Raw genomic sequence first — 27699 nt, 5'->3', positions numbered from 1 at the left:
GATTCCTAATTCATTCATATAATTTTTCATAGGTGAACATTCCTCCCCATTCCATTGTGGTACTGAAATACAGATCAAATCACAAAGGAAAATTTATACAAAATTAGAATAAGTTTATCATTAGCGTGTCTTAATTTTCTAGCAAAATACAAAAATAGTGTATTTATATGCAACTAAAAATATAAGAGCAGCAAGAGTCGTTGCTTTTCATAAAAGTTTTAATTTTACTTTCAATTAGTGTCAAATATTCAAGATGACTGGTTTTAAGATATGGACATCAGAAACAAATGCTGTAAACAAATATTATCAGGTAAGCACTTTATTTGCCAATTATGGGCATATTATTAAACCTTACCACTTAACTTTGACCTAATTTTATAATTATACATAAAGTTTATTATACAAAAGTATGATTCAAGTTGTGGTCACTATTTGTCCAAAGAAGAATTAGGTAAGAAACAATGAATTTGGCTAAAGTCCCAGAAAATGAGCAAAATGTTGATTTCCTTTTGTATCTAGAAAGTTGGAGAAGTAATCGTCTCTCAAAAGCAAGCAGGTTTCCAGGTGGAGTTCCCTAAAGACATAGGTTGTCTTTAAGGGACAAATTATTATCTGCAATCCAGGAAATCAGATTCTTGCAGAGTTCTCTAGTTATACACACATTATAACTACACTTACCTGTAGGGTTTTTTTTTTTTTTTTTTTTTTTTAATATATCAATCTCATATTCAAAGAGTAGCCAGAAAATAGGAAAAACAGAAACAGTTCCTAGAAGGCTAAAAATAATTGCTTTGAAACAATTGTGATGGTTTTAAAATGCCCTTTCCACTAAAGGTGGAGTTGAATTCCCCACTCTCCCCTTGAATTTGAGCTAAATAGTGACTCAATTCTAATAAACAGAAAGAGGCTGGGAGACTTTGGGTAGCTAGGTTAGGAAAGAAGGCTTCTGTTTTTGTTTGTTTGTTTTTCCTGTTAAGACACATCATGATAGACCTAAGCCAATGAATTAGGAGTCCAGTTACCATGACTAGATAGCTGGAAAGAAAATATGGAGAGACCACAGAGAGAGATGCAGACGATACTCCAGAGATGTGAGTTTTTCTATACAAGGCATGTGACCTGTGAGTTTGCGAGCCCTCAGATGATGGCAACGCAAGTCAGGGCAATTGTGAGACACCTCAAGTGAGGACCATTCAGCTGAGCTCTTAAAAGAATCCTTATGGCCTCTACTCAAGTTCAATTTACTCTTGTTTCACATATGATTCTACAATCTTAGGTGTCAGTTTTCCCTATGAAATTGAAAATTGATCATTTTTAGAAAAGATATACAACTAGTTCCACACTAGTTTAATACACTACAGTGTATCTAAGTGTTTCAAGTTTGCTTATATTTCTGTTGTATAGAAATCAGAATAAAATGTAAAACATATCATTCAAATACTTTGAGCTAATTGTTCTTATTTGTAAATTTGTTAGCTGAAATAGAAGGCAACTCAGATCACTTTGAGGACTAAAATTCAATGTTGAATATATACAATGCATAAGCTGTATTTAAGGTATGACTTATGATTTTATTTAATCCATTAAAAATAGTGGGAAAAGCATACTGAATAAACTATAATATTGCTAAAATAAGGGCATACATTTTTAACATAAGTGCTGAAGCAGAGGGGCATGCAACCAAAATTTAGTTCTTTATCAATATTAATATTAATTAGTGACGAAAAGTAATTATCTATTCATAGAATCGAATAAAGCATAGCTGTTTAGGTCAAGTTCAATAATACAAATCAAGTCTTAAAAACTTATTGAAAGAAATTCTACCATGACTTAACAATAAGCATGGCACATATTTTTTAAAGCTACAACATATTTCATGTTTTAAAACTGCCAATAAGTTATACCCACCCCATTAAATGTAGGTTAGTCTCTATACATTTCTATTTAAAATCAGGTTTGCAAATTAAATCAAGATAGCCTAAAGAGTTTCTTTTTTTCTTCCTCTGAACTATTCACCCAGCACTAATTTAAAGTCAAACCACACTACAATTACCATTTCTCTATAAAATGAGTAATTGGGTACCCATTTCTATACACGTGAGGTGTGCCAAAATGAAAACAACTCTATTTCCCAACTACATCTGAAAGTTGTTCCTTCTTGGAGCATTGCAAAGGCAGTTATGCTGGAAGTCCAGATCTAGGCTGGAGGCTCTCAAGTCTTACCTTTCCACTAGTGAAAGCTGAAAATAATGATAGAATTATTTTTAAAACTGTCTCTTAGCATTTGCAATAAGTTTTGAACAATAAATTCCCCAAACATCCTTCTTTTGAGACACATAAGTGTACATGCTTAACTCAGAAAAGCACTCCAATATCTCCAACCCTACCTATCCCAGTTCTGTGCAGTCAGGGGCTGACAGAAGTAATGACAGAATTACGCTTTAGTTTCCAATGGTGCTGAAAATACCCCTTCTTCAGTGCTGTGTGTTCTGGACCTATGTAAGTCAAGGGCATTCGTGATCAATTTTCTTCTTCTTTTATTATACAGACAGAGACAAAAGTTTGCATTGTTCAAATGACTCAAACCATAAAATACATGGAACCCCCTGGAAGAGTTCTCTTTCCCATTTAAACTGTTTATTTCCAAACTTATATCTTTGATTACATCAAGTTTGGTTTCTATTTCCTTATCTCTAACGTTACGGAGCTGAAATAAGTCTTTCCAAATTCTTTTGTACTTAAATGGAAAAGACTCAGCTTTCCAATTCCATTGTCTGTACATCATGGTCTCTTAGATGACATCCTGTATTGCTGGTAGTATCCCATAAGAATCAGCTGTAAAATACTATTTCTGGTGACAAAGGCATCTGATGACAATTAAGATGACAACGAAGAGCATCTCTATTACCTAAGAAGCAAAAGCTGTTATCAAACAGCCATTTGAGAAGCGGTTTTGTGATAACCAAGGAGATTTCAGATTTTCTGATTACAAGCCCATGACAGCAGAGCTCAATTGTTTCGAAGTATTTGTTTTAATATTGTTCATAACATATAAATGCAACAGAGAACCTTCAATACAACTTTCCATTTAGTTGAATAAGAAGATAATCTTAATAAAAATTTAAAACCAGGCCTTTCTTCAGTTTAGTACTGAAAATATGATGGTAAAATATTGGAAATAAAGCACAGACTTCTAAATATAATTTTTTGCATAGCTATCAGGAATACCAGAATTTTTCAAGTAGCTCATGAATGCAGAAGTGATTTGAGAAAATCAAAGGCATACAGAATTATCTTTTTAGAAATACTGCATTAAAATATAATTCTTGCTATGCTACCACTTCTGAAATAAAACAGGTTTGTAAATCATCCATCTTAATTCAATCCCTCCCCAAATCTTTTGTTTTCCTTTTTAAATCAGAAACTACAATCCAAGAATCTGATAGAGTAAGTTGTCAATGTGATCCTAACTACAGCAATAACCTAACTTCCAAGATATCCCAATAGTTCGTTATTCTATGAAAATAACACATTGGACAGTTCAGAATACATCAGATTCAAATTCCAAATATAATGACTCATTATAACATCTGTAAAGCTATGTAATTTTCTCCCAGACATCAATGAAATAAATAAGTAAATAAATCTGTGCGGAAAGAGTGTGAGATGCTTTTGTGACTAAATCATCTGGTATTAAATGCACTATGGCAAGCAGCTGTATTGCATTCCTTACAATTCAATTACTTCAGGTATTTTAAGTGTTGTGCTTCACCCATTCTGAATAGACTTTGTAGTTATAGGGAAAATGCACGAGGCTCAGATTTCAAAGGAAACACTTATGTTACAGGGCACAGTGACTTTGCCAACTACTGAGAAAGAAGCATTACCTTAAGGCAATGCACAAATTAGGGTCTCCTGCAAATTGAGAGATGTGAGGCATGAGTGGCAATGTTTCACTTAAAATCTAAAACAAAGGCTTAAAACCTTAAAAAAATAGCACCCTAACAATTTAGAAAACTCCTCTATATTTTATTAAAATTAAAATACCTTTTGTAATGGAAACTTAATATGCAGATACACTCACAAGATTATTTCAATTAAACCCACTGTATCAATATATACAGATATCATATTGAATATTACATCAGATGCATGACATAGGGCTTACAGTCTTTGTGGGACAGCAAAGCCATTAATTTTCTACAGAATTACAGTCCTTACATTTTCCATAGAATTTCTACTGATTAAGCTCATCTCATCTCAGTGTCAAGGTCCCCCTCCCCAAGTTTGACCATACCTTACCTACCTCGCTTATCAAGAAAATCCTTTAGTAATTGCAAATGTCTCATATAATTGATGGTACTTTAAGTCCTGATCTATACATATTCTTTACTTCTTGATCTTTAAGTCTTCATCTATAGACATTATGCCATTTTATAAGAATAAACATGTGTTCAGTTTATTCATAACCCAGTAAATTTTATATAGATGCAGGATTGATCTAAAAGTCAAGTCTATAAAAATGCATGATAGGAAAACTCATTAAAAAATCCCTCTGCAGTATCTACTTATGAATTAGTTTATGTTTCATATTCAAATATCAAAATAACCATAACTTAGGTTTTGAAAGTAAATAAAAAATAATTGCTTTTGTGTATTTATGTGGGAACATCAAATTTTCAAAATGAAATTAAAAAAAGATCTAACAAGTGAAAAACTTCTTGGACAAAAGAAGACAGTTTATGGAGACATAGAAACTGAAATCTACAATTTGACATCCAAACTTCAATTTAAACCAAAGATGACTACTATAAGAAATATTCAAATGTATATTTACATACTTTTAATGAAACGACTATGTTACATTGCTTGGTGTCTCTCTATTGCTATATTAAGAATTCTGCGATAAGTTTCCACTAATAATTCCTGCCTCAAGAATGATAAATTGCTGTGCCTGCAAACAGGCAGTGAAAGCTACAAACAACATAGTTTCCCGTTTTCCTTGAATGCCACGAAGCTCAAAGCTGGTTTAGGAACCATAGCATCCTCAATCAGATTTTTAGACATTCCTCAGGAATATGACTATAGCATTATTTTCCTCAATATTAAAACAATGACTAAAAGGATGATTTTTTAAAGAATGGTTTTCAAAAGTCCTTATTTAAAACTCTGAGAAAGAAGATAGTGCTAAATATTCATTTACCCCACACAGTCAGCTCAGCCCCTTACTGCCAAGTTCAGTGTCTTCACAATATAGCTCCACATACTGAGTTACCTCAGGCTCTCCTGCCCCCAGCTTCTGGTTAGATTTGGCCAACAAAACACACAAACAGGAATTCCAAGGGTGGGAGGTGAATTTCAGAATGTGTTGCCCCTCTGAGTCCTCTAGGCCTCACCGCAATGGTGACCAGGTCCTCTCACATGACCCTGCTTCCAGGCACCTGTCTTCACCAGCCTGTGTCAGGACCACAAAAGCCTGGGCACCCTGCCACACCCCATGGCTCGCCTTAATCCTGCCCACAACTCTGCGTATAGGCCCTTCATTATTATTATTATTATTATTATTTTACTGTTGAACCCTAGTTATTGTGGCATTTGTTTCCTGTTGAGAAACAAATATTTGAAAATAAAAACCTTTCACAGAATTTTGATTAGCAAACTGCCTAACAACCTGTTACCTGACACATACTAGATCTTAATGAATGCTCTCTTCTTCCCCTGTTCCTATGAGAATCTGTTTGATTTGCTGTAATTAACATAGCCTGTCTCTTCCAGTAATTTGGAACATTACCAGTAATTTAGAACACTACTGGTATTTATATGAGTAAGAGAGAAATTAAAATTCAAAATTTTGAATGATTGAAAAATAAGATAATCACTGCTATCTAAAGTTCCAACGAGAGAGTAAACAATCTTATAATTCATGTTTAAGACAACATGAATTACAAAACAAAGGTTGGAGTAAGTTACTCCTAGCTTTGTTGCAAATTCTTAACAATTAACTAATTTAAGACCTTAGTTAAAAAGAAATCTTTCTGAGATTCATTTCCAACTGAAGTCTCCAAGTATCCCTGAAGTTCAGGTGACACTAACATATACATACATTATATATAAAAAACATTTTTTAGGTCAAGAAAGCTCAAGAAACTCAAAGTTTGGAAATAATTTGTAATAAAGTTTCACTTTAAAAGGTCAGACTAATACTGTCATATTACCTCAAATAAAATGTTTCATCATAAGAAGCAGATAAGACAATGGAACAGGGCTGTGCTGCTCAAGTCTGCCATGATTCACACTTGACAGAACAAGGTTGTTTCCACCATTTGGGAAAATCTGACCAAGCCTAAATATCTCCATAATTGAGGCTTAGATCAATTCACACAGATTGTGACAGCCATTTCCTCCCCATTGAATCAGCTGGACACATATTTTCACCACAATCCCTTACTGATGAGGGTCTCACCATATGCCCTTCCACACAATGATGGTAACCTCTACCAAATACTATTTCAAAACATACCTCTTCTAAGAGGCTTTACTCGTCACTGCTTTATTCTGAAATTCTTCATGATTTATATGCAGTGTAAAATATATTAATTTGTACTTCTTACCATACTGTGACTTACATCTTGAAAACAGTTCATCAAGAGTTTTGGCATTCTGATCACTGTATCTCCTGGAAGATCCTATCCTGAACTTCAGAGGGCTTCTCACCATCCCCAGATCGTGAGACAGAGATGTCAGAAACCCAGTGCAACTCAGAAAGTCACTGAAATCCAGTGATAATTTGGCCACCTGTCATGTTTACTAAATGAGTTTGCACTAACCCAAAATGAATGAGTTTGCCCTAAGCCAAAAACTATTCTACTTAAAAACATAAAATTTTGTTTTATATAAAATTGTTTTATGTAAAATTATTGTTTGCATAAATTCATGTTTAAAATATATAAAATGGTTTTACCTAACTTTATTTTTTATTACATTTTACATAATTTTATATTTTTCCATAGAGTACATCAGGATATGTAAAACAATATTTACATATCATGTCAAGCTTGCAATGATATGTAATTATGTAAAACATTTTAGTGAAAAGCTTTCACTAAAAAGAATGTTTTTGCAATTTTCTAATAAAACTATTTTGTCAAGACAGAATTAAATCCTTTTCATTCTGTCCACTTTAAATTCTTGTTGAAAATCTCGTCATCTTTTCATTTTTTTCATTCATCCCATTTTGTTTTCCTTCCAGCTAACACAAACTGAGCTTAGGGCATGTGTCAGCCACAGAACTGGGGAATGCAAAGATTACCATGGCACAGACCCTTCCTACAAAGGAATGTGAGGCTAGAGAAAGAGACAAGGATGTAAACACTGCAAGCAGCGGCATGTAAAGGAGGCTATGGAAGCCAGGGAACTGGGTCTGGGAGGCACCTAATTCTGTATGGAGGGTTTAGACAAAAGCAGGTTAGGCTCTAAGTGAATCTTAAAGGAAGTAGAAATTCATTACAAAGAAAACAAGGAGGGCGATAGGCATTCTCACTATCTGCAAAGGGGAGCAGGCTTGGCGAGATCTGTTTAGCATCAAAAATCTCAAGGCACATGTAATAACATGGTAGATGTTCACGTGAAATAGCACTGCTTTGTATTTGTTCAGGTTGTACTCACTTATTCACAGTACCCTTGATTTAGTAGACCTCTTGGCCTTTTCTTTCCACACAGGAGTTCCCATGTTCTTATTCCATCTTCATTCAAGAGCTGCCCCTCCCTCAACACTTTTTTTCATTTTGATTTTCCTTCTCTGGACAACATCTGATCTCATTCATTATTTCAGATACGGATTTAATATGTCTTGAGCAAGTATAAGATACAGTTTTACGTTTTATTACCAGCAGCCCCTTTACCAGACTGTCCAGCATTTTGGTGGTTACTTTGTATTGTTTGACTTGCAACAACATACAGGGGACATTCTAGAAACACTAAGTCCCGTGTTCACTCTCAGTCTTGCCTAATAGCTCATTATCCTTTTATCTAGTTGCTGCCATCCAACCCCTCATACTTACCCAACTGAAATTCTACTTCCTCCCTTCTTACTCATATGGCCTTTAAGGTTTATTCTGTCAGTGGCTGTATTTCACTTTTCAGTATCCAGCAGAATTGTGCCATTAACTAACTTTGAGATTCATTTCCCATTTCTCCTCCAATTAGACTGACTTCAACATTAGGCCTTAGAGGAGAGAATCTTATTGTTCAAACTTCTCCAACATTATGCATTATAAGTACTTTGTAAAAAAAAAAAAAATGAAAAAGCAATTCCATTTTCCTGCCTTAACAGTTACAGTCAGTACCTTATATAAAAAAAAAAAGGGGGGGAGGAGAATGTGATAGTTGAGGAGGGAGAAAATAAAGAACCTGTATTTTACAATTATTCATGTCCCAATTTAAACCTCACTTCCTCCAGGAAGGATAAAGCCTTCTACTTAAAATGAGGTTGCTAGAACAGCGGCCACCACATCACCTGGGGGTTTGTTAGAAATGCAGAATATTGGGGTTCCCAGACCTATTGATCGAAATACATATTTTAACAAGATTCCCAGGGGATTCATATGCACATTAAAGTTTGAGTACTATTAGACAAAAGCACCCCTTATTTCTACCCCCCAAAATCATACCTACTTGCTTTGCCATGACAAAAATATGCTTTCTATCTTTAATATTCTACTATTTTCAAAACATGTTTTGGCTTAAAACTTAAAATATAAAGCATGGCTTACTAAATAGACTGTGTCCTTTTTCAAATGTTTGCCTTTGAGGTTTATGAGCTGCCAATAAAGAAAATCTGTTGTCTTTTTCCCAATTAGCATGTATGTGTAAGTAGTTGACTTAATCACACCTTACTGATTCTGTTAACAAGTCAAAAGAAGAAAAAAGTAAGCTTCGCCAGATCAGTTTCAGCTTCTTATTTTTAGCCAGTTTAATAACCCGGTAATCCAAGTAACATATTTGGGTCAACAGTTTCATAATTTTCATAATTTAGATTCCTGTACAGCCATATGTATTTAGCATTCAATTGCAATATGAACCCCAAACAAGCTATCTGGTATGTATCTGTATTAGATCCATATTACCTAATATCTGAGTACTTAAAAAATTAATCCATTACTAACATGTCTTTGATTACCTCTTTCTAATCTCCAGATGTTGCCTAGTCAAATGTCTCCAAAGGGAAAGCAGGTGACACCACATACAGTGGTGTGATAGAGTGGTGTGACCAATGGCAAATCAGAGAAGAAATTATTACTTTAAATCTCTGATTCTTGTCAATACCTTGAAATAATATACTAAACTTCTTCGCTGCTATTAAATCTCTGAACTTTACTGTTTTCTGTTTTTGTTTTTTTTTTTGAGATGGAGTCTCTCTGTCACCCAGGCTGGAGCGCAGTGGCACGATCTCGGCTCACTAAAATCTCCATCTCCCAGGTTCAAGCGATTCTCCTGCCTCAGCTTTCCAAGTAGCTGAGACTACAGGCATGCATCATCACACCTGGCTAATTTTTCTATTTTTAATAGAGATGGCATTTCACCGTGTTGATCTGACTGGTCTCGAACTCCTGACCTCAGATGATCCACCCACCTCAGCAACCAAAGTGCTGGAATTACAGGCATGAGCCACCACACTGGCTCCATCTCAAAAAAAATTCAAAATAAAACAGAAATTTTTATTCACCTAAAAGGCCAAAAAGGATTCTGGGACCAGGCACAGTGGCTCTCGCCTATAATCCCTGCACTTCAGGAGGCCGAGGCAGGAAGATGACTTGAGCCCAGGAGTTCAAGACCAGCCTGGGAAACATGGCAAGACCAATCTCTACAAAAAATTTAAAAATTAGCTGGGTGTGGTGGTATGTGCTCGTAGTCTCAGCTACTCAGGACGCTGAGGTGGAGGACTGCTTGGGCCCAGGAGTTTGATGCTGCAGTGAGTCATGACTGTGCCACTGCACTACAGCCTGGGTGACAGAGCAAGACGCTGTCTCAAAAAAAAAAAAAGGATTCTGGCCCATGTTTTTATGTCTACCTTATTTTCTAATATTTACCCTGTTATGGAATAACATTCAGTCCCACAGTCCTTCTTTGTTAAATTCCAACCTTATTCCTGACTTGAAGACTTTGTGCCTAGTATTTCTCCTGCCTAGAATGATGGGTCTCTGTATCTTTCCTTAGCTGACTCCTTGTAATTCACCAATTCAGAAAAGCCTTCTCCAACTACCCAATAGGATTAGCTCCACCTCCCTCATTCTCTATCACCTCACTCTGCTTATTTTCATTAACTTGTCAAACGCCTTATAAACTAATGCATTCCTCAGCATTAAGAACAGTGGCTGTCACATAAGTGCTCAATCAATATTTGTTGATTTAAATGCCTTTTTAAATGTAAATTTATCAATAATAACAAATCACTTTAATCAATTATAAAAGCCTTACAAGTAGCTTTTTAAAATTATGAAGGCAACAAATATTTAGGAAAATAAGAACATGGTTAGATATACTGTAATATCTTCACCAGATAATTCATTACCACTTGAATTTTCACATTTTTCTTCCTGTAAACTAAATATCATACATATAAATGTATTATATGTGCATACATGTATAAACATCCTCCATGATGTATGTGCGTGTATAAATATAACATATGTATATTTATGCATATATAAATAAAGCAATGACCCATAGCCATTTTTATAAAGACTTGGCTTTGATTTAGTAAAAATCACTACAAATATAAGAATTTAAATTTTAAAGCCATGTGCAATGATTTGGTGTATAAATTCCCGTAAGGAATATGTGAGAGAGCACAGCCTGAACAATAGCAAAGAGAGAATTTTCCTGAACTAAATGTAACTCTTAAGTGTGACTATATGATTATTATATTTTCATATTTAAATAAAGGCATTCAGTAAAGTGCAAAAATTGTGCAAATAAATTACATTTTCCTATTTATTGTCATAAAATTTGAGATACATTCCCAGATTGAATTATCTATTCTAAAACTAAGTTGAAAACTTTAGGCTGGAAGAGAGTTAAGACTGTGTATTAGCTGGGCCTGGTGACACATTGCTGTAGTCTCAGCTACTCAGGAGGCTGAAGTGGAAGGATGGCTTGAGCCCTGGAGGTCAAGGCTGCAGTGTGCTGTGATTGTGCCACTGCACTCCAGCCTAGGGGACAGAGACCCTGACTCAAAACAAAAGACTGTGGGTACCACCTGACCCATAGGAGATATTGCATGTTCGATAAATAAGTAATGAATAATATTTCTGATCCCATTCTTGAACTAGTCTTAGACCACTATGACTTCATCCAAACTGTATTATCAGATTTCAGTAGCCTCTATATTGTCAAATATGTTGTAAAATTGTCATATCTGCATTTTACTTGAGCTTTATAAGCAGCATTTGACAGAGCTGATCACTCTTTCTGCTTTTCTTCATTTGAATTCCAGGCCATCATGTTCTTCTGGTTTTCTTCCTAATTCTCAATTTTCTTTGTGTTTTTCCTTCTCATCTTCCCTACCTCTACACTTTAAAGTGTGTCAAGAACTCATGTCTTGACCATCTGTATCTATACTCATTCCCTTGACGACCTCATCTCTCCTCATGAGTTTAAATACCATCTAAATGATGGTGAGTCCTAATTTCATGTTCAAGATTTGCCTCCATATATTAACTGCTTTGTATCTAATGGCATACTTGACACATTCATTTCGATATCTAAGCTAAATCTCAATTTGAATATGTCTCAAACTGAGCCCCAACTTTCTCTACCTAAAACTGGTCTATCCATATTCTTCCCCATCTTAGAAAAAATAACAACTACAACGCTTCCAAGATCTAATGGCGCAAACTGTACAGCTATACCCCATATGCCAAATAAGTCTGCCAAAATGAAATAAAATCCCAAAGACATTCCCATGATAGTGCAATTAATAGTGATTGCTGGGCAGAAACTGGACAATTTCCTGTTCTACTTCTCATGCAAAAGTTCTCATCTTCTGTTTTTATGGAGGGAGGAAGGAGACTGAGTTTTGAGAGGGAAGGCAGACTAGGTGAGGAAACAGCAGGCAAATCTGTCCCAGAAAGGGAGGAGACAGAGGTTGCGTTCCTCCTCCTCTAATCTCTTGAAATTGTGTGGGTAAAATGGGTAACCAGTGATTTCTGGAATCTCTGCAACCATTCCAGAAGTCCTTGCAAGTTGAAGGATCCAGAATCTTCTCCACTGATATTCAAACCAGAGGGGAAACTGCCATCAGTTTTCAAAACACGGCAGCCAAGGCTTGGATGGATTTAGATCTTGCATCAAATGCAGGAAATCCCAGCCTACTGGCTGGCTGGCCAGCCAAGTCAATTTCATTCATCTTGCAACAAGGCCTCCTTTAATTTTCCAAGATGAATTTTATGATCACATAAGGATTTATATTCATACTCTTTCCATTTCTTACTACCTTCATGGCTGTCACCCCACTCCTAGCCACCATCAACTATTCTACGATTACTGCAATTGCCTTGTCTTCCTGTTCACAGCTGTGCTCCTCTTCATACCGCCTAAAGTATGTTCTCAACAAAGCCAGAATGATTCTGAATAAATGTAGGGAAGGTCATGCTATTCATATGTCGAAATGCCTCAAATGGCTTCTTATCATAAACTCAGCTAAAAGAAAGAGTTTTTACAATGATCTGCATCTCTTCCCCAATTAAACCTGTAACCTCATCTCCTACCACACTTCTCATACTCCGTCTGTCTGCCACATGGGCACCCTGGCTGTCTGGAGACTCGCATCTATTCCATGCAAGGAAGAATGTTTGTTCTGTTTCTACTAGGAGCCTACATAGTGCCTGGGATTTAGTAAACTCCCAATACTTGCTGAATAAAGGAATGAATAAAAGCACAATTCCAAAATTTTGTGGCATATCTCAGGCTCTGGATGTTCCATTCTCCTATTGAAACTACTTTTCTTCTCTTGTCTTTCTAAACCCATAGATATGTTGCTAATATTTAAGGGAGAATAGAACTGGGTTGTAATGTCACTTTTCTTTCTATAGGTATTGCCATCTATGGTGCAATCTTCAAAAAGAAAAATACACTCACTTTAAAGGTCGAAGTCTTAAAAATATTCAAAATAAAGTTTTGTAAACTTTAAAATTCTGTAGAAAATGATACTTAAAACAACTTTATTGTATCTCAATACTACTATTAAAGCAAGTAGTTTTCAGTAATAATGATATTCTTTAAATAAACAGAAATTTCATATACCTTTAGGTGTATGTAGATACCGTATGTCAAAGATATAAAAATATTTCATTTTTGAAAATGACCAGTCAAGCAACAGTATACAGAGAGAAAACTATTATTTTAGGAGTTAAGAATTGCAGTAACCTTAATTGCCATTAAACCTTAATTGCAATAAAATATTTATTGCAATGAATTCTTGGCACTTTTACCAAGATCAGGACACAAGCTATGGGTAAGGAAGTCATAAGGCCATCATTTCTTTATCTACATTTATTCTGGACATATATCACTGATAGCAAATAATGTTAGAAAATGTGAATTTATGAGAGTAAATGAAGCAATTCACAAGCTAAAAATCACTTTTGCATATTCTAGATTAGCATTACCCTGTTCAACAAACTAGATTGTCCCATGTCCAGTTTCTGGAGTTATCTTCTGTACTGAAGCACAGAAGGAAAAAAACAAAACATAATTTCTAATTTTAAGCATGGCCTTAGAAAGAACACAAGTAACCAATTGAAACCAAGACATTGTTTGCATCAACATACACCCAGGACTGAAAGTACCACCAGTTATTTGGCCCTTGGGTTCTGGTTCCCTAGCGAAAGCAGATGTGTTTCATTTTACAGTCAGAAAAGTGTCATTCATGTGAAGGTTCTGCCCATAGCCTCTCCAATACATGAGGGGAGAGGAGGCATGCATAGCAATCAACTCCCCAGCAGAGTGTCTGCCAACACTTCTCAAAAAAAACAGGGAAACAGTAATAACAGCAAGAAACAGTTTACACAGTTGACCCACATGTCCTTTTTAGGTCACCTGCCCTCCCTGGTTGCTAAAGTACATTCTACACTTAGGTACACTTTGTATAGTAACAAACTATTCTGAACTTTATCTATAATATTTTACAGACTATGTTAAAAATATGCAATAAGGGGTAAAGACTCATTAATCTGTTTTATTATTTAAATTCCACAACATTTCAATACATTTACTAACAGTTTAGTAGCTCTATGTTATACGACATTTTTTAGCAGCTCATGAAAATTTGAAAAACTAGGGAAAAAATCCTGAATTATTACTTTTTTCTCAAGTGTTTCCAATTTCCCACATCGATATCCCTGGTTTTGGTGATATTCTACCTTCCAGAACTTTTATTATTTTAATTTCTCTGTATTACCTGTCCTCCATATTTGTTTCATATAATCTTACCTATTCATCCATCCATCCCCTTATTCAACAAGTATTTATTGAGCAACAATATTCTATCAACAAATGTTTACTGAGTAGCCCTTCTATTCACCAAGCTTAGTTATAAAGATAAATAATGTATGATACTTATCCTTCTAGTAATTCAGTCTTAGAAAGGAAAACAAGTATGATATTTCACTGCAAAAAAATAGGCTTTAATACTATAAATAGGCTTAAATAAATAGGAATGCAGCAGTGGAATGGCGAGAGCAGAGGGAGCCTTATAGGAAAGACAAAGTTTAAGCTGTTTTGAGGGAAAAGTAAGAGTTTGTGGCCGTGCCCGGTGGCTCACACCTGTCCAGCAGTTTGGGAGGTTGAGGCGGGTGGATCACCTGAGGTCACCAGTTCGAGACCAGCCTAGCCAACATAGTGAAACCCCATCTTTACTAAAAACACAAAAATTAGCCAGGCGAAGTGACACACGCCCACAATCCCAGCTACTCAGGAGGCTGAGGCAGGACAATCTCTTGAGCCTGGGAGGCGGACATGCAATAAGCCAAGACAGTGCCACTGCACTCCAGCCCAGCACGAGGGCATGAGGAGGTATGCCCATCTTCAAGAACACTGAGTAATTCAATGGGAACACAGGTTCAAATAAACACAAGGGAGTTGACCACTCTGGGGCAGATTGGACAACATGCTTCCATTTATAAGCTAATCATGGTGGGCTTTAAATTGTGAGCAGCCAGAAGTCAACAGAACTGTTGTGCAACTAAGCAACTAGCACAGACTGGTTTGAGGGAAAAGTCACCTTCACTAATGGTGAGGAGAGTGAGGTAAATTAGAAATAAAGTAGGTACAAAGACTGGCATGGTGGCTCATGCCTGTAATGCCAGCACTGTTGGAGGCCAAGGTGGGCAGATCACTTTAGACTAGGAGTTTGAGACCAGCCTGCCCAACATGGTGAAACTCCATCTCTATTAAAAATATAAAAATTAGCTGGGAATGGTGACGTGCGCCTGTAATCTTAGCTACCTGGGAGGCTGAAGCAGGAGAATCACTTACACTTTGGAGGCGGAGGTTGCACTGAGCTGAGATTGTGCCACTGCCCTTCAGTCTGGCAGACAGAGCGAGATTTAGTCTCAAAAAAGAAAAAAAGAAGGAAAAAAAAAAGGAGGAACAGAACAGACTGGTATAGTCTGCTAGGTGGGAAGCTGTGGTACCAGTGTAGGTATGAAAAGAGCAAAGATTATAATGCAATAGAAGAAAGGGATTCAAAAGACATTTGGGACAGAATCTACACAATTTGGCAAGTAATGGTGTATTGATGTTCGTGTGTGTATGATATACGGAAATGTGTGGTAAAAAGTTAAGGATGTGACCAATTTTCTGGTTTTTTTTTTTTTTTTTTTTTTTTTGTATGTTTCTTAGAAAGTACTGAGAAGATGTTAGTGATATTCATCATCAACAAAGAGGCTGGCAGGTGAGGGTAGAGGAAAAGGATAAGGCAGATTTTTTTGGTTTTTTTTTTTTTTTGACACTTGCAGTGTGCAGTATTATGTCTGTGGAGTAATATTACATGGAGATGGTCCAATAGGCAGTAGGAAATACAAAAATGAAGCTCAAATGAAGCTCAAAGACAGTGCTGTCAGCTGGAGATACAGAATATGGAGCCACAAATACAGGATATTTAAAGTCAAAAGAGTACAGAAGTCCCTGTAGAAAGGGAAAAGGACAGAAGTGAAAACTTGGGAAACAAACTTTTCCCAAGTTTCCCATGTGTGGGAAACAAGAGCATGGGGACATGGAAGAACCAAGCAATGCAGTCTTAAAACACATAATGCAAACGCTTGAAGAAAGCAAAGCTGTTCCACAGTAGCAAATGGCTTATCTCATTACAACCTGTCAGGTTTGTATTCTTTTTTTTTTTTTTAATAGACTTAAGGAGTGTAAGTGCAGTTTTGTTACATTGATATATTGTGTAGTGATGAAGTCTGCACTTTAGGTGTAATTACCACCCAAATAGTGTACAATATACACATTACATGATTACATACATTACATAATGTAATATACACATTACATAATTTCTCATCTCTTGCCACCCTTGCCACCTTTCCAAGTCTCCAGCATTTATTAATTCACTTCGTATATCCATGTGCACATAGTATTTAAACTCCCACATGTAAGTGAGAACATACGGGATTTGACTTTGTGTTTCTGAATTATTTCACTTAAGATAATGATCTCCAGTCCCATTCACATTGCTGCAAAAGACATGATTTCATTCTTTTTTATGGCTGAGTGATATTGCATGATTTATGAATTAAATATTTACATGTAAGACCTGAAACTATAAAAACTATACAAGAAAACCCAGGGAAAACTCTTCTAGACATTGGCCTAGGCAAAGAATTTATGAAAAACACCTCAAAAGCAAATGCAACTAACACAAAAATAGACCAATGGTGCTAAAACAAAAAAGCTTCTGCACAGCAAGAAATAACCACAGAGTAAACAGACAACCTACAGAATGGAAGAGAATATTTGTAAACTATGTATCTGACAAAAGACTGGTATATGGAATCTACAAGGAACTCAATGAGAAAAAAACAACCCCACTAAAAAGTGTGCAAAGGACATGAACAGACATTTTTCAAAAAAAAAAAAAAAAAAAAACCATAAAAATGGCCAATAAACATATAAGGTTTATATTCTTTCATTTATTTTGCCAATGAGAAGAACAACGCCTAGAATGTTTGCTGACTATCAGGGTTCACGTGCCAATAAGCAGCAGAAGCAAAATGTGAACCTGCTGAAATCTAGGTCCAAAGCCAATACTTTTTCCTCCAAAACCCACTGCCACTTCAGCAACAGTATCACTGAATGACCTAAAAGTTCCAGTTTCTCCATTTACCCCAAATTAAATGTAGGTAATCTCCTTCCTTAGGATTACTGGTTTCTATCACCAATAACTTATTTCTCCCCATCCTGACTCTGCCACAAGGTCTGTGCTTTCATCAACTAATCTGCTTCCATGAACTTAATCTGCTTCCAGCTCTCTACAACCAGCCTGCCAATTCCTGCCACCCTGCATTTTTCTCTTCCTCTTCCTCTAATTGACATATACCCCCAACTCTTTCCTACAATTCACGTTTTTGACCACCTTCAGAAACAATATATACCTCATCTCATCCACTGATTAGCACTCAAAATTAGAAATGTTCCATTTGTTCTGTGCTCCTCTGGCATTACTCACAGACGTGAACAAAGAATTCTGTGTCCTTGCTTACAAGCAAATTTTCAAATGAGTCTATTTCTTTATTCTCAATCAACACCTAAAGCTCTTTAACAGAAAATAAGCTTTCCAGACTCAAATTTTTTGTTTGTTTGTTTGTTTGCTTGTTTGTTTTAAGGCAGTGTCTCACTCTGTCACCCAGGCTGGAGTGCAGTGGCATGATCTCAGCTCACTACAATGTTCCCCTCCCGGGTTCAAGCGTTTCCAGTGCCTCAACCTCTCCAGTAGCTGGAATTACCCATGCATGCCACCATGCTTGGCTAATTTTTTGTATTTTTAGTAGAGATGGGGTTTCACTATGTTGGCCAGGCTGGTCTAGAATTCCTGACCTCAGGTAATCCTCCCACCTCTGCCCCCAAGTGTTGGAATTACAGGCATGAACCACTGTACCCAGCCCAGACTCAATTTTTAACCCTAAAAGTTAAATGAGTAAAAGAGTAGGGGTAGGAATGTAACATTAATAATGTTCAGATACGGCCTGGCTCCCATAGGTTTAAGGACAAAGAGTTACCTAAAATATGCACCAAGTATAAATAAGGTAAGTGGTTATTCAAACATTTAACATGAAATGACAGACATATAGGGTAGAAGGGGCCAAAACCAGTAGTACTTATCATAGGACATTGCAGATTTTACAGGAAATAGCCCTTTGGCCAGTTTAAAGGTTTGTTTTCTCAGAATAAATACATTTTAAATAACGATTTGAATAAATTGGATTTTCACAAGAATGATCTACATCTCATTTACATTGTTATAAAATGCCTAAATCAACAGTATTTCAAATAAAATAGTATTTTAGACTTCACCTTAAATTTGTACTCTAGAAAATGTGTATTACAGTTGGGCAATGCACTTCTCTGCAGACCAGTTAATGGCCAAGACACAGTTCCAGTGCTAATAGTATCTAAGGGCAACACAATATAAACCCTGGCTGGTTTCTGAATCTACATTTCAAGGACAGACTGAAACCAGTGAAACTAAAAAGAAACTCATATAAACATCCCAGACCAGATATCATACACTAGGCAGTTATTATTATTATTATTATTATTTGGAAGCCAGACGTGAGAACGAATCACAGAACTGTTCTTCCATGATTTCCATATCACTTAAAACACACACAAATATTCTCAGATTGCATTTTGTGGGTTTGAACTCCCAAGTTCTTCCTTAAGTAAAAAGCAGCTGAATACCTATTCACATGGAATAAGCATTCAGTAGCCTAGTTGGAAAGGCTCCAGAACTGGCCACTCTGTTTGAAGTCTCATTGATGAAGAAGTCATAGAATTTTTCACTTTAGACAAACACTATACAAGAAGCAGAAATATGAGACATGACAGATGTCATGTCCTGCACAGTATTTTGAGAAGAGCTGGCAATTTCCTTAGATATTATATTTAAACCATATAAGGAAACATAAAATTAGTTATACATGTCTCGGTAACATTTACTGAGATCCTGAAGTATGTTTGATAATGAGCTACACTGTGTCCAGATTATCTCCTTTTATCTTCAGAATAATCCTTTGAGGTGAGTATATAATGCTAGGCACCAGGAAACTGAAGTAGAGAGAAATTAGCAAATGCCCAGTGTCACATAGCTAGAGGGTGTCAGTGCCAGAAGTTTAATCCAGACAGCCTCATTCCTGAGTCTCAATTCTTAATCCCTGATTAGTTCTCTTGAGTGCCACCTACTTTCTTTAGGGTAAAATAATTTTTTTCTGGTAAAAGTTAAAATAGTATAATGCCATACTTTATAATGGGTGATAGGAACTCAGAACTTCCATGCTTCATGAAAATTATCCAAATAAAGAATATCCACCAAAACTAAGGTAAATGCAGAAAAAAACTAATGTATGAAAATTAACTGCAATGAAAATGCCATTTCCAACATTTGTTAAGTAAGTTTTGCCATCACCAACAACTATTTATTATCAGGCTTTGCTAGTGCATTCCTCATTCATAGAAGGAATATAATAACTGATTTTTGAAGTTTTCTAAATGTTTAGGGTATGAAATGGCAGTATACTCATAAGTTACATGCTAGTAGTCTTAAAGAAGTAATTCTGTCCCTTAAAGTTACAAATTTACTCAGAGTAAACATAAGGTTGTTAAGGATAAGTTGCATATTTTAAATTAATCCTTTGCCCAGGCTTATTTTCATGCTTCAAGTTCACAAATAATAAATCCAAGGGGAGAAAAAAAGCCATTGCCAAAGCACTGTTTAACATAAAGCAACCATAAAAATGTATCTTTTACAATGTCATTTACATGTCTATAAGAAACAAAGACCCATTAGAAACTATATATACCAGCAATGCAGAAAGTTTCTTCCAATTATTAGTCCATTTTCAGATCCACCATTCATAAAAAGGTTCTATCAGGAATTAGGAAGTAAATTTTCAGTTAAGTCAATTAACAGCAAATATACCAGCTGTTTTCCATTTTCACTATATTAACCTTCCTGGTAAGAGTAGAAATTTACAGCACTTAGTAGGAACATTGCATCTAAAGGCATTTAGTCCTACTCTGAAATGTCAAGAGCTCTTAGAAACAAGAGGAACATTATTAATAAATGAATACGTAGAGGAAAATACCCTGAAAGAAAATCTTTTCTTAAAACATATAAAATATTCATATAAAACAAATGATTAAAGAGTAAAGAACAGCATGAGGACTGCTGACTGAAAGCATGAATAAACATTTCTTTTGTACATACCACTTGAAAAACGTCCTTACCATATACTCCATATTAGAGGCTGTTGGATACACCTGACTTCGTAATTTATTATGAAGGTCCAAAATACTCTGCATGTCATTGTCTGTGATGGCCCTTTTCCCTCGTTGTTTGGCTGTCCACCACTCACCATCCTCATCCATGTACTTTTCCAAAAGTTTCTCCAATAAAGTGGCATTAGGAACCACCATGGCTGGAATTGCTCTAGCCATGAACAGCACTGTGGTTACTCTGAGCCACTCCCGCGCGGTACACTTCATAATGAATGACCTCAGGATTTCCCCAGGAAAATCTCCAAGACAGGCTCTTCCACTCCTTTTGGCTATAACGACATGTCATGTGATTAAGATGAAAATACCGGCAGATACGAATTTTCTAATAACACGAGCAAAACAGTAGTTACAAAGGAAGTGTGTCAGTTTGATCTATCTATTTAACAACAGAAAATGGACACCCACATTTTGAAATAACTTATCTCCAACCCATTTTTTTTTCTTCCAGAGGACTTTTCACAATGTAGTTTCCACAAAATAGAAAACTGTATTGTCCAAGATAATACCCCTGAGGCCAAACGTAAATGGCAAAAGTAGCCTAGAAGAGTCAAAGCTTGAAAATACTATGTGAATTGCAAGACTTTAAGTGGCTACACATTACACATATTCTGCAAAAGATGTTATATACACCTAGAAAGTTTGATTTCAATCTAGAGGTTCATGTTTCTCTATGAAGAGTTTTAAGGTGTTAATATTTTATTTGGTATTATTCCAGTGGCACATCTCTGTTGCACAGACACTCAAAATGTCCACAGCATTCTAAAATTGAGAGTGAATGTTTCAAAGAAATACAAAAGGCTATTCATATATGCATCCAAGGGTACATCTACGGGGCCCCGTGAACTACTGCAAATGAACGGTTTGGGTCCCTGAGGTAAGCCTCTTCTTATTCAGGCTCAGGTCAAGAACTCAGTATTTCCTGGAAAGTTTGTGACTAATCTGTGGCCTGCACCCGAAGAAGTCAGCAGCTCCCCGGCAACTTGAGAGCTTTTCCTCTCGAGTGTGAAGGCACACACAGTTCTCTGAATTCAAATGGAAAGCGCGCGACAGAGAAAGGAGGTGAAACCAACAAAGTCACTTACAAGAACTGGAGCTCCCGCTAATCTCTATCGTCGCTGCTTTCCGAGTAGCCCATCCACCCCTCGAGCCTAACCACTCTGTACCAGTAGGCTTTTTTTTTTTTTTTAAAGTACAGTTTAAGAAGGAAAGGGGAGATAGGAAAGGGTGGCAGCTTGACGACCCAGCGATGCGTTTTAGAATCGCCCTTACCTCTCCAGTGTGAAGTTTCCTGGCAGAGCTGAGCCAAACCGGACGGCCGGCCTCTGCAGCCGCCCAGAGCCTTCACACGGGACCGCAGACCGAGAGCCCCGCTCGGGAAGGGCCCGAGCACCGCGCGTCAGGGGGGCAACGTGGGCTCTGACTGCAGGAATACGCGAGCCTCCGCCTCTCTGGCTCCCTCAACCTTGAAGAAGTGGCAGGCAAAGCGTCCAAAATTAGACCTGCAGTTGGGGTGAGAAGGGAGCTGCTTCGTTAGTTTGCCAGGGTGGGCGCCCCAGAGCCTCTGAGCATTATCTGCAGGAGCGACGGGCGGGGACACCAGCAAGGCTCGGCTGCGGAGGCTGGAGGCGACCTCTTGCTCTTGCTGGGTGCAGCCGGTGCGCGCAGAACCAGGCGCCGAGCGCTTTCGTCGCTCCCTCGCGCTCCAGAGCATTTATTGCGGCCCCAGCGCGGGCACGTGACTTCAGCGCCCCTCCTCGCCCACCCCCACCTCCAGCCTGCCTTGGCCAGAGGCCCGCCAGAGCCGCCAGAAGCAGCCCGCCCTGCTTCTCTGGGACGCTGCGAAGCCAGGGCGATCGGCCTTTGTAGGCGTGCTTTGGGCTCCCAATACCCGAGCCCGGAAGGTCTGGTCCCCCCGTGGGAGATATGTGCAAGGAGGGCCCCAACCCCCGTCAACCCCGCCAGCTCCCCTGCATGCAAAGATCCTCCTCCCACTCAGTTCCTTTCTGCTGATACGTTGAAATGCCTTTCAGGGTCCTTACAGAGGAAGGGGCTGCCCCAGAGAGCATGGAGTGGGTGGGGGATGGGGTTAACACCTTCAATCTTGGAGGCACAAAAGGGGGAAATAGGGGACGAAATGGAGAAAGAAAGTCTTTTCCTTTTATTTTTCCCAGGGGTCCGCATCCTTGATGAGATCCAAATGGGGAGGATGTTCAATAGAATTTGGGGTCAATATGTGACTCAGAATGGCCTGACAGTTGAGACATCCTCTTTATTCATAAAATATGAGGCACTGTCTTCTCAAGGTGGCCATAGCACTTTTTTTTCTTATGATGTATACATTTAAGGAGTTGATATAAAGGATGCCATTAGTTAATTTATCAGGGATTGTTGACAAGAATTGAAACGCCAGAATAGGTAGTGAAAAGAGAGGCCGTTCCTTTGTTCATGTTGTAATCTGGAGTAAGAAAATTGCTAATTTTAAATTCACAACAGCTTACCCTACCGAGTGTGGAGCTGTTTTTTTATTTTTATTTTTAATTATTTTAATCCATCTATGTTTGCTTCCCTAATGTGGTGAATCATAATCTCAATTTTCCTTCTTTCTAAATGCTAGAGTATCTAGCATATGATCAAATCAAGTACAACATTGTGGTCATAACTCAAATCATCCCAAGCTGTTGCCTGTCTCTTTCCAACATTCAACCACATCGTGTCTATCAAACCTAAAAACTCAAATGTAAGCCTCAGCTGAAGGTGAGACCTTGCTTCCTGTCACAAAGACAAGGGAAGCATCGCTTATTCGAAAGATGCAGAAGGTGAAAAGTTTTGATGCACATAAGACTTTTATAAAAGTGTAATTTTGCAATTTTATAGCAGTTTTAAGTACAAAAAGTTCTTGACTTTGTATTTTTCTAGTAGCTATTCATAATTTCCATGCACAGGGTTGAGAAAACTGGCTTTCCCTCCTAGAAACTGATAGAAAACCGCCAAAGTTTAGACTAAAATAACTATCATTTGTTACAGCAGATGAAAACTATGTTTTTATACTACAATCTTCATGTGGCATTGAAAAGTATACTGAATGTTGAATAAAGAGCCATTGAAAGTAATAATATTACTTGAAACATTTGCAAAGAGAATTCAAATTAGGAAGAAGGGAATTAAAATGATAGGGAAGTGAAGTTAAATGAATTTGTAACCCTTGAATATTTGTTATAAACATTCTTACACGATGTATGATAAATCCAACACCCTAAAGGCTTACATTAAAGAAAATAAAAATTGTTTTAAGGCTTTAATTCCAAATCTTTCTCTAAACAAGGAGAAAAAATTATCCTTTGACTCAGCATTTCTTTTGGCTTCCAGTTTGGGTACTGCAGGTGATTTAAACATTCATCATGTTAACTTTAGTCTTTCAATAATACATCTTGTCATTCCTGATTGAGTATATATGTCGGAAATGCCATTTTGAACAGTAAAATCAAACACAATATTCTTGAATACTCAAAGATGATACTGTTCAGATTTTTTATTTGTTGTTGAGAAATCTGTGTGTAGACATAAGAAAATGTCTTCTTCACACAGAATTCATGTAAAAGTGGCACTTTGGTTTGTGGCTAAGGCTGTTACTTGTAAAGCCCTGGTTGTTTTTAGCATTACTACTTTCTTGTGGCAAACACTGGTGGTTGCCTAACCAACAACCAGCCTTCCACCCCTTTCTTCCTTCCAAGCCCATAGCCTCCAATTTACTGGGGGTATCCACCCTCTCACATGCTGTCAAACTGGCATCTTCAGGAGGCGAATGTTGATTAGTCAAAGCCAGGCATCACAATCTATCCCTGCCACCAGTGACTGATTTAGCATGGGCGTGTCATGCAACCCTAGCTGTTGAAAGGGAGACTTGGGGGTAAGGAGGAGGGTTGGCAAAGGTTTTCTTCTGTGATAAAAAAGAGATGCAAAAAGAGAAAATGTCTCTTTAGGTACCAATGTGTAAGTCTGTGAAACTGAAAGATGCAGCTCTTACTTTGCAAAGAAGACAGACAAGCCTGAGGGCAGAAACCCATTACCCTGGCCAAACAGAAAGACAACTGTGCCTGACTCCCCTGCCATTGACCAATCACCACAACACCTATCTTCCATTTTTCTTGCTAAAATAAATAACGAATGTTTAAATCACAGTGACTTGGGTATTCGGTTGTGTGCACCACAAAGCGTTCTAACAGATACATTTCTACAAAGAGATACATTTTTCTGTCAATATCGTATTTTCTCCATGTGGCTATTATTTTCTGCTTATGTGCATAGTTATCTTTAAATCTATTCTTATGTGTTTTCCTATCCCCGAACTTGCAAAAGTGGGTATATAGAGACATTTTGTTCACTGTATAATTTCATGACCCCATGTCTGTTCTATCACCACTTTTTTCGTTAAGTACATCCTCTATTGGGGAGGTGTAAGAATAGAATTCCTGTTGCGTTAGGAGATAGAATCAGTGTAGGACAATGTTTTAAAACATGGAATTTAAATTAAGCTGCCTAAATTAGATTCATGAAATGCCATTAGTCATTGGACTTTGTACGGCCCTGGATCCTTTCTCTTTAAAGGGAAATAATAGTAGCTATCTCATCTGTTACTTTTGTATTAAGGTGAGTTAATGCACGAAAGCACTTAAAACATAACAGTAAGTAGAAAGTACTTGAATAGGGTAAATGTTATTTAAGTCCAGAAACTGGCCTTAGAAGACCCAAATACGGAATCAAGGTTGTGGAGTGTCCGATCTCAGGAAGGAATGCAGAAAAATTGATTTGCATCCTTGTTGCCTCTGGCCAGACCTCCAGATGGCCCCATTATTCAAGATAACCATCGCAACCACAGATGCTGACCTGCATCCGGTACCCCTCACAAGGTTTGCCCAACCTAGCCTGCATAACTTCTTACACATGATGTCAATTCCCTTGATCTGCCTAATTTAAAAAATCCATACCAGCTTTTTCAGGGAGTCAACTGGAGGATTCTTTTGATTCTGCTGTCTCCCTTACACTCAAGCACTAGCCCCAAATAAAAGCCTTGTCTGGGAAATCTGTTTGGCCCGTATTAACTTTCATTACATTGGAAGCCAAAGAGTCTGTGGTCTATAATAATCCCATTGTCTGGCTTCTTTTTTGTCTGTTTTCTTTTATTTCAATATGTTTGTGAGATTTATTCCTGTTGTTATATGTAGCTGTATATGCAATAACTACATGGCCAATTTAAAAAAAAAAAACTTTGGCAAGGTACAGTGGTTCATGACTGTAATCTCAGCACTTTGGGAGATTGAGGCGGTTGGATAATTTGAGGTCAGGAGTTCGTGACCCGCCTGGTCAACGTAGTGAAGCTCCACCTCTACTAAAAATAAAAAATAAAAATTAAAAATTAAAAAAAGAGCCAGGCGTGGTGGCGGGCTCCTGTAATCCCAGCTACTTGGGAGGCTGAGGCAGGAGAATCACTTGAACCTGAGAGGTACAGGTTGCAGTGAGCTGAGATTGTGCCATTGCACTCCAACCTGGGTGACAGAGGAAGACTCCATCTCAAAAAAAAATTTTAAAAAATAAAAAATAAATAAATACAACTTTAAAATTTCATTTTTGTGTGTGTGTGTGTGTTTTTTTTTTTTTCACTACCCTTGCTTCGGTCTATGCAGCTGGAAAAAAAGTCAGTAATTTCTATATGTACTTCTGTGCTTTTTCTTTGTTGAACATACTACAATTTATTTGTCCGTTCTGTTGTTGAATATTAGGATTGCTTTCAGTTTAGGACTATTAAAAATAGTACTGCTAAGAACAATCTCATACATGTCTTTTTGTGCACATATTTACACTTTTTGAAAAATTGGCTATGTAGTTTAGAGTAGAACTACTGGGACCTAAGGTATGCTTCTGTACAACTCAAGTAGATAAACTAGGTTGTATACCTTCTTATTATTAATTTGTAAGATTTTTTTTGTTTTTGGTATATGTCCTTTTTAGACATAAAGTGTATCATACATTTATTATTCCTCTCCTTGCTTTGCCTTTTCAGTTTCTTAATCCTATCTGCTGATGAACAGAATGTCCTAATTTTAATGAAGTCCAGTTTATCAGTCTTTTCCTTTATGGCTAGTGCTCTGTAGGACCTTTAGAGAAATATTTGTTTATCCTGGAATCATGAAGAAAAGTCTCCTGTGTTATCTTCTAGCATTATTATTTTACATTTTACAGTTAGATCTTTGATCTGTCTGAAATAGGTTTTTGTGTTATAATGTGAAGAAGGAATAATTTAAGATTACAACGATTATATGTAAAGCTTACATGTCTTGTCATCACTATTAAAAAAATTCATGAATTTGTTCTGGAGAACATTCAAGTTCCAGAAATAAGAGACAGAAAAAAATGCTATCATTCTTTAAATCTAGAATTATTATGATGTTTCAACTGGATTATTTAAAAATATGCTGAAACATGGATGAAACGGGAGGCCATTATCCTAAGTGAAATAGCTCAGAAACGGAAAGTCAAATACTACACGTCCTCACTTATAAGACGGAGACAAGCAGTGGGGACACATGGACATACGGAGTGGAATAATAGACACTGGAGACTCAGAAAGGTGGGAGGGTGGGAGGAGGGTCAGGGATGGAAAATTACCTATTGGGTACAATGTTCACTATCCGGATGACTTCACCACTACACAATATATCCATGTGACAAAACTACACTCATGTCCCCTAAATCTATAAAATTTTTAAAAAGAAAAAAGTGTATTACTGCTGAGGCCTATATTAATTCCATAATCTGAAAACTCCTTATTTCTTGATTGTGGAAAGTAATAATTTTAAGCTTATTTTTACATTTGCACGCCCACTTTGTCATCTGTTTGTTGAAGTTTGACCGATCTTCAATCACTGAACGTAATAATTCATTTTTAATTTTCTTCTGCAGTTTTACTGTCCTCTGTGCATCTGAAAGAAATGTGAATAATTTCTCTATGTGTTTCTGTGCTTTCCTTGATACTGTTTTCACAGCTTGAAATCTCTTCCGTGTATTTTTTCTGAGTATGCACACCCTTACCATCCCCATTGCAAAGATGTTAATTGTTCTAGTCAGCCATTTTTTTTCTGGTACTTC

At 37.0% G+C, this 27699-nt stretch overlaps 1 protein-coding gene across 1 annotated transcript in view; it reads right to left on the bottom strand.

Moving 5' to 3' along the window:
• Positions 1-22269, bottom strand: part of CRISPLD1 (cysteine rich secretory protein LCCL domain containing 1) — a 46285-nt gene extending 24016 nt beyond the window's left edge. The window contains exons 1-2 of the mRNA XM_003902881.4: positions 21826-22269; positions 20506-20825 (exon numbers count right to left, since the gene is read on the bottom strand). Coding sequence (XP_003902930.1) covers positions 20506-20763 — 258 coding nt within the window. The 5' untranslated portion in view covers positions 20764-20825; positions 21826-22269. The remainder of the gene's footprint in view (positions 1-20505; positions 20826-21825) is intronic.
• Between the last annotated feature and the right edge of the window lie 5430 nt (positions 22270-27699).

This window comes from Papio anubis, chromosome 8, assembly GCF_008728515.1.
Source record: "Papio anubis isolate 15944 chromosome 8, Panubis1.0, whole genome shotgun sequence".
Lineage (NCBI taxonomy): Eukaryota > Metazoa > Chordata > Mammalia > Primates > Cercopithecidae > Papio > Papio anubis.
This window is presented reverse-complemented; position numbering and strand designations above follow the sequence as displayed.